Source organism: Triplophysa rosa, linkage group LG11, assembly GCF_024868665.1.
Source record: "Triplophysa rosa linkage group LG11, Trosa_1v2, whole genome shotgun sequence".
Lineage (NCBI taxonomy): Eukaryota > Metazoa > Chordata > Actinopteri > Cypriniformes > Nemacheilidae > Triplophysa > Triplophysa rosa.
Window position 1 is genome coordinate 17,137,520 of NC_079900.1, and position 13,378 is coordinate 17,150,897.

Genomic DNA, 13,378 nt, shown 5'->3' on the forward strand with positions numbered 1-13,378 from the left:
AGTTAGTTGATAAAAATAAAGCTTTGATTTAAAAACATTTCTGTTTGGTTGAATAAAAGCAATGCTTCATATAACTTACTAATTGTCATTTTCATCTAATTTTGTTTTAATATGTAAAGTGTTTGGTTAAGCCACTTAAAGGCGGGGTGTCCGATTTCTCTTAGCCGTTGTTGATGTTCAAATCACCAAAACAAACACACCCCTACCCCCATCTTTCGCTTTCGTCAGCGTTCGGCTCGGCTAATGTCCGTCCTGTGCACCTTACTGCTGATTGGCTACAAGGTTGTTTTGGTACTCGGCCCGACTCAGTTGTCTAAAGCGTAATTCGGAAATCGGTTACCCCGACTTTAAAGGTACAGTAGGCCCACAACCACCGCAGTTGTCGCTAGAAGGGATACAGCTACCTCCACTGGGCATGCGCACTTCAATACCGCATAATTTTTGTCACGCTGACAACAGTTAATTACTACTTTTTTGAATCACTTCCGGCCGTAGCTGTATCCCTTCTAGCCACAACCCACCTCTGCCTCATTTTGAGCCAGGAAAAACCCTGGGTACCTTGCGAATTGCAATAAACGGCTTCACCCCTCCCTTTCGAAGCACTACAGTGGCTGACACAGGACTAAGATGTTGTCACATTTTTGCTTCTTTACCGAAGGAGATAACATATTTACGAAATGCGCTCTGTAGAGCAGTTTGTCCATTTCGGCTATTGTAGAAAGTACAGAATTGTAAGGCGACCCATGGTGTATGTACAGTATATAGTTCATTCTAATGTTATAAAAACATCATGCTTCATTATGTAAGGTCTTTATACACCTCTGAAGACATAGTTATGTATATTACATTGCATTTGCGCCAATAGAGCCTCCAAAAAAGTACACATTGGACCTATAACAATGAGAATAGCGAATAGACAGCTTTAAACAGAGTCTTCCACTGAAGCTCCCATGTGTCAAATAACCTGCAGGGGAAGTTTGATGTATAATGGGGTCAAAGCTATTCTCGGTTAAGACCCACACTTAACTCTGACAATCTTGTCGTGACAACCACACTGGGATTAGGCACTTTAAGATCGTCTGGACTCAAATTCTTCTACTTCAAAAAAACCGACCCAATTCCTCCCCCTTCATTACCAGTTGAAGAGGTCAAACAGAAAGACTCATGATGGGATTGGTCTGGTATCCAGTCAGTTAATCTCTATGGACCCAGTGAACGCATGCAGGCATTTCAAATCTCCCAAATCGCATCGTTTCCATACGGCTTTCAAGCCAAGCCAAGCTGTCAGTCAAACTCACAGCGTGTGATCACAGTAAAGCTGAGAAAACTATTGTGTTGGGTTAAAAGGCTGCAGCAGAAGGCTTTGCCCAGCAAGTCAGACTGGAAGAACAGGCAGATCTTAAAAGCACAGTCGGGCTAGAGGCATTAGCCAAAACATGACTAAATTGCATTTTCAGTATTAGAGGGTGGTTCTCTATTGGCCACACTATTAGCCAAATTATTCTAACACTTCACCAATCATAATTTCCTAATGCAACCAAACAACAACACAAACCCAACAATTGTTCAGTTCGACTATTAAGAGTGATGTTTCACTTTTTCTAAGGTCTACCAGGCATGAGGCAACATGGTAACTTGGTTACCTCAGTTACCACACTTAAAAGTCAATCTTTAACTCACCTGCAGTAAAAAGGAATATCTAAATCCCTGTCTTGTTTGTCTTGCTATTCAATTACGAGAACATGTTCATCATTTCATTCTTGACTGACATTTTTGTGTGACAGAGAAAAATAGAAAATCATTTTCAAAAAGCAAGAGTCCCGCAGGCGGATGCTTACCAGAGATCTAATTTTAGAAACTATTATGCCTTCTGCTGTATGGACTTGAAAACGAACAAAGCACAATGTCCACTATTGACAGTGGCACATCAAGAGAAATGAATCTTTGTGAGTTCTTCTGAATCTTTCTCTGTATTCACATCCTATCAACAGCAGCAAAATGACATCATACAAAAATCGTGTGATTTGCCTCTGTGTGAAGAATTCATTCATTTTTGGGTTAAGTGATTCTTGAAGGTGTTTGGCACAAATAATTGACAACTATCCGAGCAACACGTCACATAAACATGAACCAAAAGCATACTGAGACAATTATGTGTAAAAATGTCAACAATAATCCAACGTTATGTATTATTTTTTATTATTTCAACATTATTCCAAAACAGTTCAATGAATAATCTCAACCAACTACTGAATCACAAAATCACAAGCCAATATCACTTCAACCCCCAATGCATCTATTAGAACAATGGGCCCATGATCTGCTCAATTGAGGTGTGAATTATGTTGAAGATGGAGGATGTGGAAATCTATGACTTTGCCGCCAAGCCTATCTGTGAAAGTGGCCAGTAAGCGCTATTGATATGATTAATCAGTGCTTAAATACCCTCATTTACAAAGAATAACAGCTCTTGGACTACATAGCTGACAACCTCTGATAATGTGTTTGGAGAACGTGATTAACAAAGTCTTTGGGCCCATCAAATCATTATAGTATTTCACACGAAATGCTGTGTCTTTCTACAAAAACTCCTTCACCGCTATAATCAAATAAATAAACTGCACCAGAGATGCATCCAAATGAAAAAGATTGAAAAATCTGGACACATAAACACGAAAACCTGAACCAAAACCAGCCATTTTTAAATTAGCCTTTGTTTGGAATAAATCTAGCAATAATTTTCTTTAAATGGTTGGTGTAATGATACAATAACATACCATTGAGTCCCACCAATGTTTTGAAAGGACTGTTTATTAAAATACATTTACATGACATTACATTTAAACCAAAAATTAAAATCCTCTCATAGTTTACCCATCCCCAACAATTCATATATTGCAGCATATCAAGAACCAATGAGATTCAAAGTTATAGGCAAGTCACAATAATTTAATGTTTTAATTAGGGTTGCTCGACTATGACAAAAAAATTAAAATCACGATTATTTAGCCCAACGATGAGATCACAATTATTTAACACGATTACTCATTGACTTTGGAAACAAGTCATTAACAGAGAAATTATTCATAAATAACTTCCAATTTAACTCTGAATTCAACTTAACTTAAACAACATAATAAATGTTAGAAATAGATCAAATACAATATGAATGAATACATTCAACTAAAATAAAATAATAAAATTCAAGCAAAACGGAATGCTGGACAATAGGAGGTTTACCTCGATTATTCTGTTTTCATAATTGTTGAAAGCCAAAACTGAAACTAAAAATCGATTACAATTAATTACACAGCTCTAGTTTCAATTTAGCTAAACAAGTTCAAAATAATTTCTCTCACAAAGTAGTACACATAGTTTAAATTTAGAAGACATCTACTAACCTAGTAGTCATTTGGGTTACTTTTATGAAGGATGGATGTGCTTTTTGGATCATTCGGAAAGATGTACATGTATATTAAGTAGTGCTGTCAATTGATTAAAAAAATCATCTGATTAATCACACATTTTTTCTGTGATTAATCACAATTAATCTCATATAACATTACACACTTTTAACGTTCACATAGGGCTGTGCAATTTGGGGAAAATATCTAATTGCGATATTTTTGACAGACATTGCGATTGCGATTTTATTTGCGATTTTAACTTTTCGAATTCAAGCTTCAGCTCAATATTGTTGTGTGGAGCACAGTATGGGTATAGTTACCCTGCTGAAAGAAAACAAAAAAAAAAACATTACAGAAATTCTAATTGTTTCCATTAAAACCATTACAAAATTAATTTTTGTAGTGTGTTTTGGGCATTATTCAAATAGGGCATTATTCAATGTGTCTCCCAACTTCCAGATTACATCACACCAATAGAATCCAAATACCAGTGTACACTATTATAGTTTCCATTAAAACAAATACAACTCCCATTGTAACCCTTAAATCCATAACATTTTCTATTGTGTTAGTGAACTATTAAAATAGTTCATAGGTTACATAGGCTGATTTATATTTTTTTAAATATGTGGGATCTTTTAAAACCATTAGAAAATGCGCTGAATGTTTAATTTCATCCAAGTGAAATTAGCAAAACAGTTAGATAGAATTTACATTTGTTTGAAACGTGGAGATAGGCGTGAGTTGACACATGGTGCGCGCGTGCGTCAAGCCTCGTCCATATTGCCAGATGCCCGTGTGGAGCCGGACTCAAGTACTATAAACGTCATTACGAAACAGGCTGTGTGTGCGCAACAAGTTTAAACGGCTCGTCCGCGAGACGCGCAAAGCGGGCTCGTCCATATTGCCAGATGCCCGTGTGGAGCCGGACTCAAGTACTATAAACGTCATTACGAAACAGGCTGTGTGTGCGCAACAAGTTTAAACGGCTCGTCCGCGAGACGCGCAAAGCGGGGCAGAGATGCGCGAGTATGAAACAGGCCGTGTGTGCACATCAAGTTTAAACGGCTCGTCCGCAAGACGCGCAACGCGGGAAAGAGTCGCACGAGTATGACTTCAGAAGACCGTGTGTGCGGTCTTCTGAATTGGACGGTTTTTTTGTATTTATTTGCCTAATATGATCGATCTGACTCTGCATATGCCATAATAACACACACTCTCTCTCCTGCCTTCTGTTTGTTTGTTTTTTCTATGTCGGACGTTTCACAGTTGGCTAGGGCAGTGCTGATTAGGCATAACGGAGGTGCGCTCACTCAGACGCGTTTCCTATTTTTCACATCGCTTCCACATCGCAGCCTCTTGCGATTAGCAAATCGCAACGTCTCACATCGCGATTGCGATTCGATTTCGATAAATCGTTCAGCCCTACGTTCACATCTTTTACATTCTAATAATTTCACATTTAATCTCCAAATTAATTTAGTTTAACAACATCATTATATGAATGAAAGGCAACATTCTGATATTATTCTGATACACCCCACATAATTTTGGCGAGAGACTGAGGCGGCATGACATTTGACGGAGGCGGCCGCCTCAGATTTCTCTATGCAGGAAAACCTCTGATGTACATCTAGGAAGGCATAAGGGTGAGTAAATTACATGCGAGTATTCATTTTTGGTTCAACTATTCCTTTAATGTAATGTCATGTGAAGTTGTTTATATGAACAACATTTTACAAACCTTGTTGGTACCTATAACTATTACTTTAACATTCTTTAACAAAACCTGTTTTTTTTTACTGATTCCAGTCAAACAAACACACAGCTGGCATCTGCTAAGTCAGCGCACATATGTTCTTGTGCTTCCTGCGAGAACCCATGCCAAAGAGGTCAATGTAAATACCAAAATTTCAATCCTGCCACGTTTCTTCACTGCCACCAAGAGATTTGAAGCAGGAAAAGACCCAGACTCAGCTTTTCTAAACACACTGTAATCTTCAGCAGATTCTCTTAATGGATCTCCTCTTTCCATTTGCTGAACAAGAGCCCAACATGAGAAACCCTTAAGGCATTACCACTGCCCAAGAACAACATCGGCATTTAAACGCAAGGTCACTCTGCTAACGTGCTCCTGGCTCTAGGCCATTTTTCTGATATTTGAAAAATATGTCCCACCCTTTATCCTGTCACGTTACAGAAAGGAAGTATACTACATACAAGGATGCTTACTGGGCTCGACTGAACAGAGATAAAACAGCAATGTTTCTCTCCTAAAACTACCGCCTCTCTTGAGGCATTACTCAAAAGATCAGTCAAATGAATCCGGCTTTATTAAAGGGATAGTTCACTCAAAAAGGAAAATTCTGTCATCGTTTACTCAACCTCAGGTTGTTTCAAACCTACGTACATAAATTTCTTTGTTCTGTCAAACACAAAGAAATATATTTGTAAGAATGTTAGCAATTTTCAGTTCTGTGACATCATCCACTACCATAGTAGGAAAAAAATGTTGTACATTCTTTTGTTCTGTTTAACACACAGTGAGATATTTTGAAGAATTTAGAAACACAAACAGTTCTGGGGAAACTTTGACTACCATTTAATTTCTCTTACTATGGCAGTCAATGATGTCATGTCACAGAATTGAAAATTGCTAACATTCTTCCAAATATCTTTCTCTGTTCAGCAGAACAAAGTATTTTATGCAGGTATGAAATGATATGAGGGTGAGCGAATGATGAAACAATTTTCATTTTTGGGTGAACTATCACTTTATGTAACTCTGTTTGAGTTCATTGCTGTCTGCGAAAGACTTGATTCTCCTATATGAAACTCCCGAGGTTCTTTAAATGAATGTGGGCCAGCAGTCGAACAGAGAGACTATTTCATTCGGTCTGACAGCGTCTGAAGCACAAGAGCTCATTTGTGGAATTAGACCTTCGCAAGAGACCCACAATAACAGTCGAGGACTGATCAGCATGAAGCGTCGGCAAATAACATTCATTGAAAAATGACACAAATGTCACAAGAAACATGACAATCATGTGTAACTTTGATCTGCTATTCTTTTTGTAGTGTTATTTTCACAAATCATGTAGAATAGTATTGGCCCGATACCAAGCTCATGTACTCGTAATGGCACACCGATACCAAAGACCGATACCTCACGTGACATAGGCCTACATAGAGCCCTACGATTTCCGAAATGCGGAAAACGCGGACGGAATCGAGGAATCCAGGCATTTCCTAACAAGAAATTAGCGCTGAACAGCTAACGTAACAGTTAACGAAATATTCAGATACTGTTTAAATATGTATTCTGCTTGTTTTGCGTTACCGTGTGTGAAAGAGTGGTGCGGTTGCGTGTACTGAACGCATTGTGCTTGTGGAGCTTTCAGCGCCAGCGATTCACTGCACGAGGACACGAACACATAAACAAACACCATTTGCGGCGATCCATCAAAATAAAAGTCCGGTTAACTTAAACAAACGCTCTTTGCGGCGTCCCGTCAAAATAAAAGTCCGGTTGACTTGAACAAGTTATAATACAATCACATTTTACCACACCACCCCCCTTAAATTTTATACAGTATAATCCGACCACGGAGTATATTGTTTACTTTAGTAAACTGATAGTAAAATCTTGCTACTTATCATAAAAAATAGAACTTAATTAAAAAATAGTACTTAAATTTAAGTAGACCTAAAAACAAAAGAAAATGTACCAGTAAGATACTGGTTTATTAGAATTATTGTACATTATACAGGCATCGGTTATAGGTATCGGAGAGTACCAGAAAAAAAATATCAGTACTCGTACTCGGTCTTTAAAAAAATGGTATCGGTGCATCCCTAATACATATAATCAAATCTCATGTATAAAGCCTAATTTCATCCAAAAACATGATTTAATTTTCCTCAGGGAGCCATATGGAAAAAAGTGAGGCTCTTTTCCTTTGTGACTGGAACAGCGAATAGGGCCAAATCTGGGTCAGAGATTTCTTTGGGACACCAGCAGTAAGGAGCAAGGACTCACTTTAATAGACAATGTTACAAGCAATTCAGCCTTTGAAGGCAAACGGTATAGCAATAAACCTTGCCACACACGTACACAGGAAATCAGTAGTTAACACCCAACTGTAAACTACAGAAGTAATGCTTCAGCATCACAGTCAAAATTTTGAGTTGAATGAAAATCTAAACATTGATATTTCACAAAGGCTCGATTCAGACCACTTCACGAACAACTCCAACGCAACTCCTCGATAACCAGACCATCATGTGATTCATTTCTTGGCCGTGTGCCATGGAAAGAAAGACAGCGTGTGTTTCCTGCCAGGCCTGATGACAGAACAACCTCGTCGGCCTGTGTCGCTTTACGCAAACACGCTGACAAAACAGATTAGCAGCATCCCCGCTCTCACTTCCTGTGCGCCGTCGAGTGACATCCCCGTGAATAACACACTGAGGTGGCCAAAATAATTCAACGACACTGCTAATATGAAATAAACTGGAAAGGTTTCCAGCACTCCCCACACAACACGACGAGGCCGGTCACGAATTTCTCTAGCCTCCCACAGGGGCTTGTGTAGTGGGTGTGGGAGTGGGAAAGCATGTAGTTGTTTCTCAATTTTTCACTTCAGGCTGTGCTCTCAAGCCCACATTCTCACAACTAGGAGACAGACATTTTAACCATTGAGGCTCTTCTGTATGTAATACTTTTAATAATGACACAAAGACTTCAGAATTAAAAGAAAAATTATTCAAGTTTCCACGCTTTGAGTCCTATATACTAGTTACGAAAGGTTGACAAAATTAACTTTTTGCATTTATGCATTTAACATTTACAAAAAATCCTGAACAGAGAATTGGTGAAAAACTGTTCAACGGTTTAACTCCACATTACTACATTTTCAAGCAAAACAAACTAAAAATGTGTGTTTGTCTGTCACGTAAAAAAAGTGTTTGTCAAATAAAATATTAGACTAAATATATCCTTGAAATAGAGGAGCAAGTGTAATGTTTATGGATCCATATAGTTTGTTTATAAAATATAATGATGCCTTCAGTTCAACATACTTCACCAAAATCAGCTTTGACAGAACATAGCTTCAACCAGAAAATAACCACATTTTTTGGCATGTTTTAATGAAAACGCTTCTCTTGGTGCCTCAGATTGAACATGACAATATCCCCACAGAATTCAACCCAACGCCAAACACAGCAAACACAAAGATGTGCTCTGTTTGAGCTATAACATAGCCATGTATTTTCCCAAACAATATTGATAATCAACTCATGGCAGTCTACCCAATGGCAGCACACGGGTTGGCCTTGTATGCCCTTCTCATCTGCTGGCAGGTTGTCTTCACCCAAACAAACTCGGAGCTCCAGTCTCATCCATCATCCCGCTGACTGGACCTCCCTTTCTGAGACTGGCTTTGATCCACAACGCCTTTGTGAGATGCACTGCTCAAACTCCCACAGTCTCAGCCTTAGTAAAACACGGCAGTCATGCCTTTCTCAATGCAATTCCCATGTAATAGTCCATGGCGAGGGCTTGGGGATGGGAAAGGGTAGGGTTTAGAATATCAGGCATTGACTTTGCTTGCTTGTTTTGGGTTCACAAAACTAATAGTGACTCTATAGTGACAGATAAGCTAAAATTAAAGGTCTTTAATTAAACTAAGGACATTAAACTATGTATTCAGAGGTGTATAAAGACCTTACATAATGAAGCGTTATGTTTTTATTACCTTAGAATGAACTATTACCTACATACACCACGGGTCCCCTTACATGGAATTCTCAATGTTGTTTCTACAGTAGCCCTAAACGGACAAACTGCTCTACAAAGTGCATTTCGCAAATATGCTATCTCTTTCGGCAAAGAAGCAAATACGTGACAACATCTTAGTCCTGTGTCAGACACCGTAGAGCTTCGAAAAGGAGGGGTGGAGTGAGCCGCTGGTTGCAATTCACATCCTCACCATTAGATACTGCTAAATTAATTTCGTACACTGGACCTTTAAATGTAGGATTTAAAGTAGGACCAAGTTTACAGTTAAACGCATCAAGGAAGCCCCCCCCACAACTGAGACATCAGGAGTGAGCTTAACTCCTAACTAGTGGTCAACCAATATGCCATCTCTAGTTAATTCCAATCCTGTGAATAAGCACCATTCAGTGAAGAGCAGGTGTCCCTCTCCCCCATCCTCAGCTGTGCTGTCTGTTTTCATACACTCTGTGCAGTCTGACCCCATGACAAATGCTACGGACAACAGTCTGCTCATACAAGCTGTCTGTGCATCATGGACTCTGCTTTTCTGTCATTTCAAAATGTGTCTGACTACATGTTATGTGTGTGACACAAAGCTTCGTAAGCATTATATGAGTCAAAGTAACTCTGAGAAATGATCATTTCAGAAGAAAAATGTAAACTATCTTAGACATTAACACTTGTTTTAGCGGAGTCACTGAAGGAATAGTTGAAAACTCGGTCATCCTTTACTCAGCCTGTTGTCATTTTAAACCTGTGTGCTTTTTCTTTCTTCAGCAAAACACAAAAGAAGATATTTTGAAAAACGTTGGTAACCAAAAAAACGTCGGTCCCCATTGACTTCTAATGTATGGACACAAAACCTATGCAAGTCAATGGGGACCAAAGGTTTTCTGTTACCAGCATTTTTCAAAATATCTTCTTTTGTGTTTTGAAGAAGAAAGTAACCAGCTATTTTCTTATATGATCTAAAAAATACATAAAGAAGGCATGGCTACTGTAGGCACTGACTAAATTATAAAGTAAAATCAAGTGGTTAAGAGTCAGTCTATGTGGAAAGAGAGGGAGGTCAATAAGTGACAATGTGTGAGACAAATACAATATCTATACAACTGATATAATGGCATCTGACAGGGGAAACAGAAACGCTTTTAGTAATCCAGTACCAATTTTTTGTCTGGATTAGGAATACCACCCAAGTATTCTCACCCTGTCTTAATTTCCTTTCTTCTGGGTGGTAATAATAAGGACCACCATAGAGACTCATGAATACCACGTGTGCCATGTGGCGCTTTTTCTGACAAGGTTGGCTGCCGACTGCCAACTACTGTGTCTAAATAAACACCCGTTCTTGCCTTGATCTACTTAAAAAAGTCTACAAGACTTTTGGAAATGAGAAGCGAGTCTCACCACCACGTGAACACACAAGTGCTGAAGCAACTATTTCTGCGATGACCAACAAAACATCCAAATATTCCTCTTCATGTTCCTGTGGCATTTCAGACAACTGGTGTTGAAGAAAGCAGAAATGCCACTTTAAACATAATGTTAAATGAAATGCATAAAGGTAGAATACGAACAAACATGTTATGCACATATTTTGTCCGATTCCTACTGCGAAACTAAGCAAACTTTGCTTCATTTATGATTAGGCAACACTTTGAGGTGATTATGACCACACCATCTATGTACCGTAAAGACATAACCGAAACAAGTGAACACCTCATTCTGTGATAAGAAAATGTCTCAATTTAGCACATCAATGTACCATGTTACCAACCATATACTGAAAACAGTACACACACACACATTATCATTAAAACACACTGAATGTTCCCCTTATCTGAGTAGCAAAATATTTTGTGTCGTGTTCTTCTAAACGGACTCTTTAGTTTCATTCTCATCAAAAATTTGTCATTCAAAACGTGGAGGTTGCATTTGCCTGTGCTGATTGTAGGAGACAGGTACAATTCATTCCTGACTCCCTCTGAACCAAAAGTGACCTAACACTGTGTAAAGTGAGCGTCACACGGTAAGGCCTTCACAGAATGCCAAAGGTGATTTAAGGAGCTTTAATTAAAGGTACTGTCACTGGGCTTATGGCAGTCTTTGGCTTGTTGGCCATCTGTCGTCTCTAATAATGAAAGCCAAGTGGTTCAAAGGGTGCTCAGAAGCTTACCTTTACCAGCCACGCCTGGACGTGTTCACCGGAGAGACGACGCGAAGACTAACAATAACAATTATGAAGCCATCATAAAAGTTGATTTATCTTTATTGCCCCATTAAATAACTGAGTCACTTTTATGACAAAAGAAATGTGCATAGAATATAAGAGAAACAAAAAGTGTGTTATACATAAGATAAACCACCCGCCCTGAGTATATTTGTTTTTTCAGATAAAAAAGTATGAACCATCAGCTCCATCCGACTGATTTAAACCATTACATCATTTCTTTATGTAGTGTGTTCTGGTCCTTATTCCAGTAAGATTTAATGGTCCCATCCACCAGATAACATCCCACCAACACAACCCAAAACATTACAAGTAGAGACTCAAAGACCATTATACAGTAGTTTCCATTAAACCATTTAAAGCTATAAGAATATGTATGCACATTATGTACCTTGCCATTCCAGACATAAAAACGTGTTTTTCTACCAGTACAGTATAAAGGTGGTGGATATAAGAGAATACACACACATTCATGTATATTTCCAACATTTTGCAGTGGCCAGCATGAACATGGGTTACTCTGTATAGCGCAATAAGAGCTTTCCTATAATGTAAACTTACCTGCTGGTATGATGAATCCTCTGGACGAAAATCACTACTGGTTTGCTCAAACCGCAGGTTAAAGTGAGGCAGTCTGTGCAGCAGGTTAACCCACCACGGAGGAGAGTAATTCACAACGGCTGCCATGATCTTTATGGCAAAAACACACCAGACATACGAAATCTAAAGCAGGAAGTTGACAATTTACTCAAGGTTCTTACAATCTGACACATAAAATCCGTATTTCACGCATGGCGAGATCGACTAGACAAACTAAAATCCGGTAAACTACGGTAAAAAAACGATTGTATTCGAATAAAATTGGATTGGCATAGAGCTAGATATTTGGAGCAAAAAACGCCATTTAAATAGCTCAGATGATATAAAAGAGATCTCTTTCCTATGCGCTACCGGCTGTCCTGTCCGTAAACACAAGGGTAACGTGCATTTCAGATCAGCGAGCTACTTCAACTGCCTATTGTTTGGATACACTAAACTACACGCATGAACACCGTAATCCTGAGATCTGCATGCGTTCAGAGCTAAATCCTTAGAGGTGAGACACACACACACACACAGTCCCCGGCTGTTTAGTCAATGTATTTCCTGTGCTTGATGGCAGTCGTTTAACGAGATTAATGTCAAGCGCTTGCTCTGCGGTTCCGTCATTCCCACGGAGAGAAAATCCACAATTCCTTTGTCCTTATTAGTCCTTGTGTGGCCGGGTAAGTAATTTATGAAGTCGAAATGTCCGCGCGTGGGTTACCGGACGCCACGCGACTCCTCCCAACGGAGAAAACTCGATGAGATGAGGTGCGATCCGGTGTGAGGGTGGATTTACAGTGCAACGCCGATGCCCACCGAAACAAACCCACGTTGATGGAGGAGGCTTATCGCAACAGGAGCCAACTATTGAAAATACTGACCTCTAGTGGTTAGAGACAATACTGCACCGCATATTATAGACAACACAGTGAAATCCTTACGTGAAACAAACCTACCTAAGAAGCTAATTGAAACTAAACTGAAAATTAATGTTTAATGATTTCCAAAGTTTGATTGAATTGAAAGAACTTTCAGCAAAAAAATAGCTGTCTAAATGAGTAGCCTAACCTCAAAAGAAACTGGAATTGTAATGTCTTACCGGGGTGTGTTTAAATGAACATGGTTTAGTCCTAATGTGTATAATAATCAAGGTAATTATAGTAGTCCTTAAAATATGAGAAATTAAACCTTTATACGGACACAGTGACTGATAGGAAATGTTGGAAATGGATGAGATCCACTGGAGGAACTGTAGATGGGGACATCATTTATATTTTTAAACCATATAGGCCTACAGAAAATCCCAATATGTTCGGGTGTATAATTTTCATAGTGTTTAGATGCTGTTTCAAAGATGGGAATTAATAAGTG

General features: G+C 38.8%; 1 protein-coding gene across 1 annotated transcript in view; it reads right to left on the reverse strand.

The window, feature by feature from the left end:
- The window catches only part of ttyh3a (tweety family member 3a), a 53,189-nt gene extending 40,348 nt beyond the window's left edge, over window positions 1-12,841 (reverse strand). Inside the window, exon 1 of the mRNA XM_057345844.1 lies at window positions 11,984-12,841. Coding sequence (XP_057201827.1) covers window positions 11,984-12,109 — 126 coding nt within the window. The 5' untranslated portion in view covers window positions 12,110-12,841. The remainder of the gene's footprint in view (window positions 1-11,983) is intronic.
- Window positions 12,842-13,378: the final 537 nt, after the last annotated feature.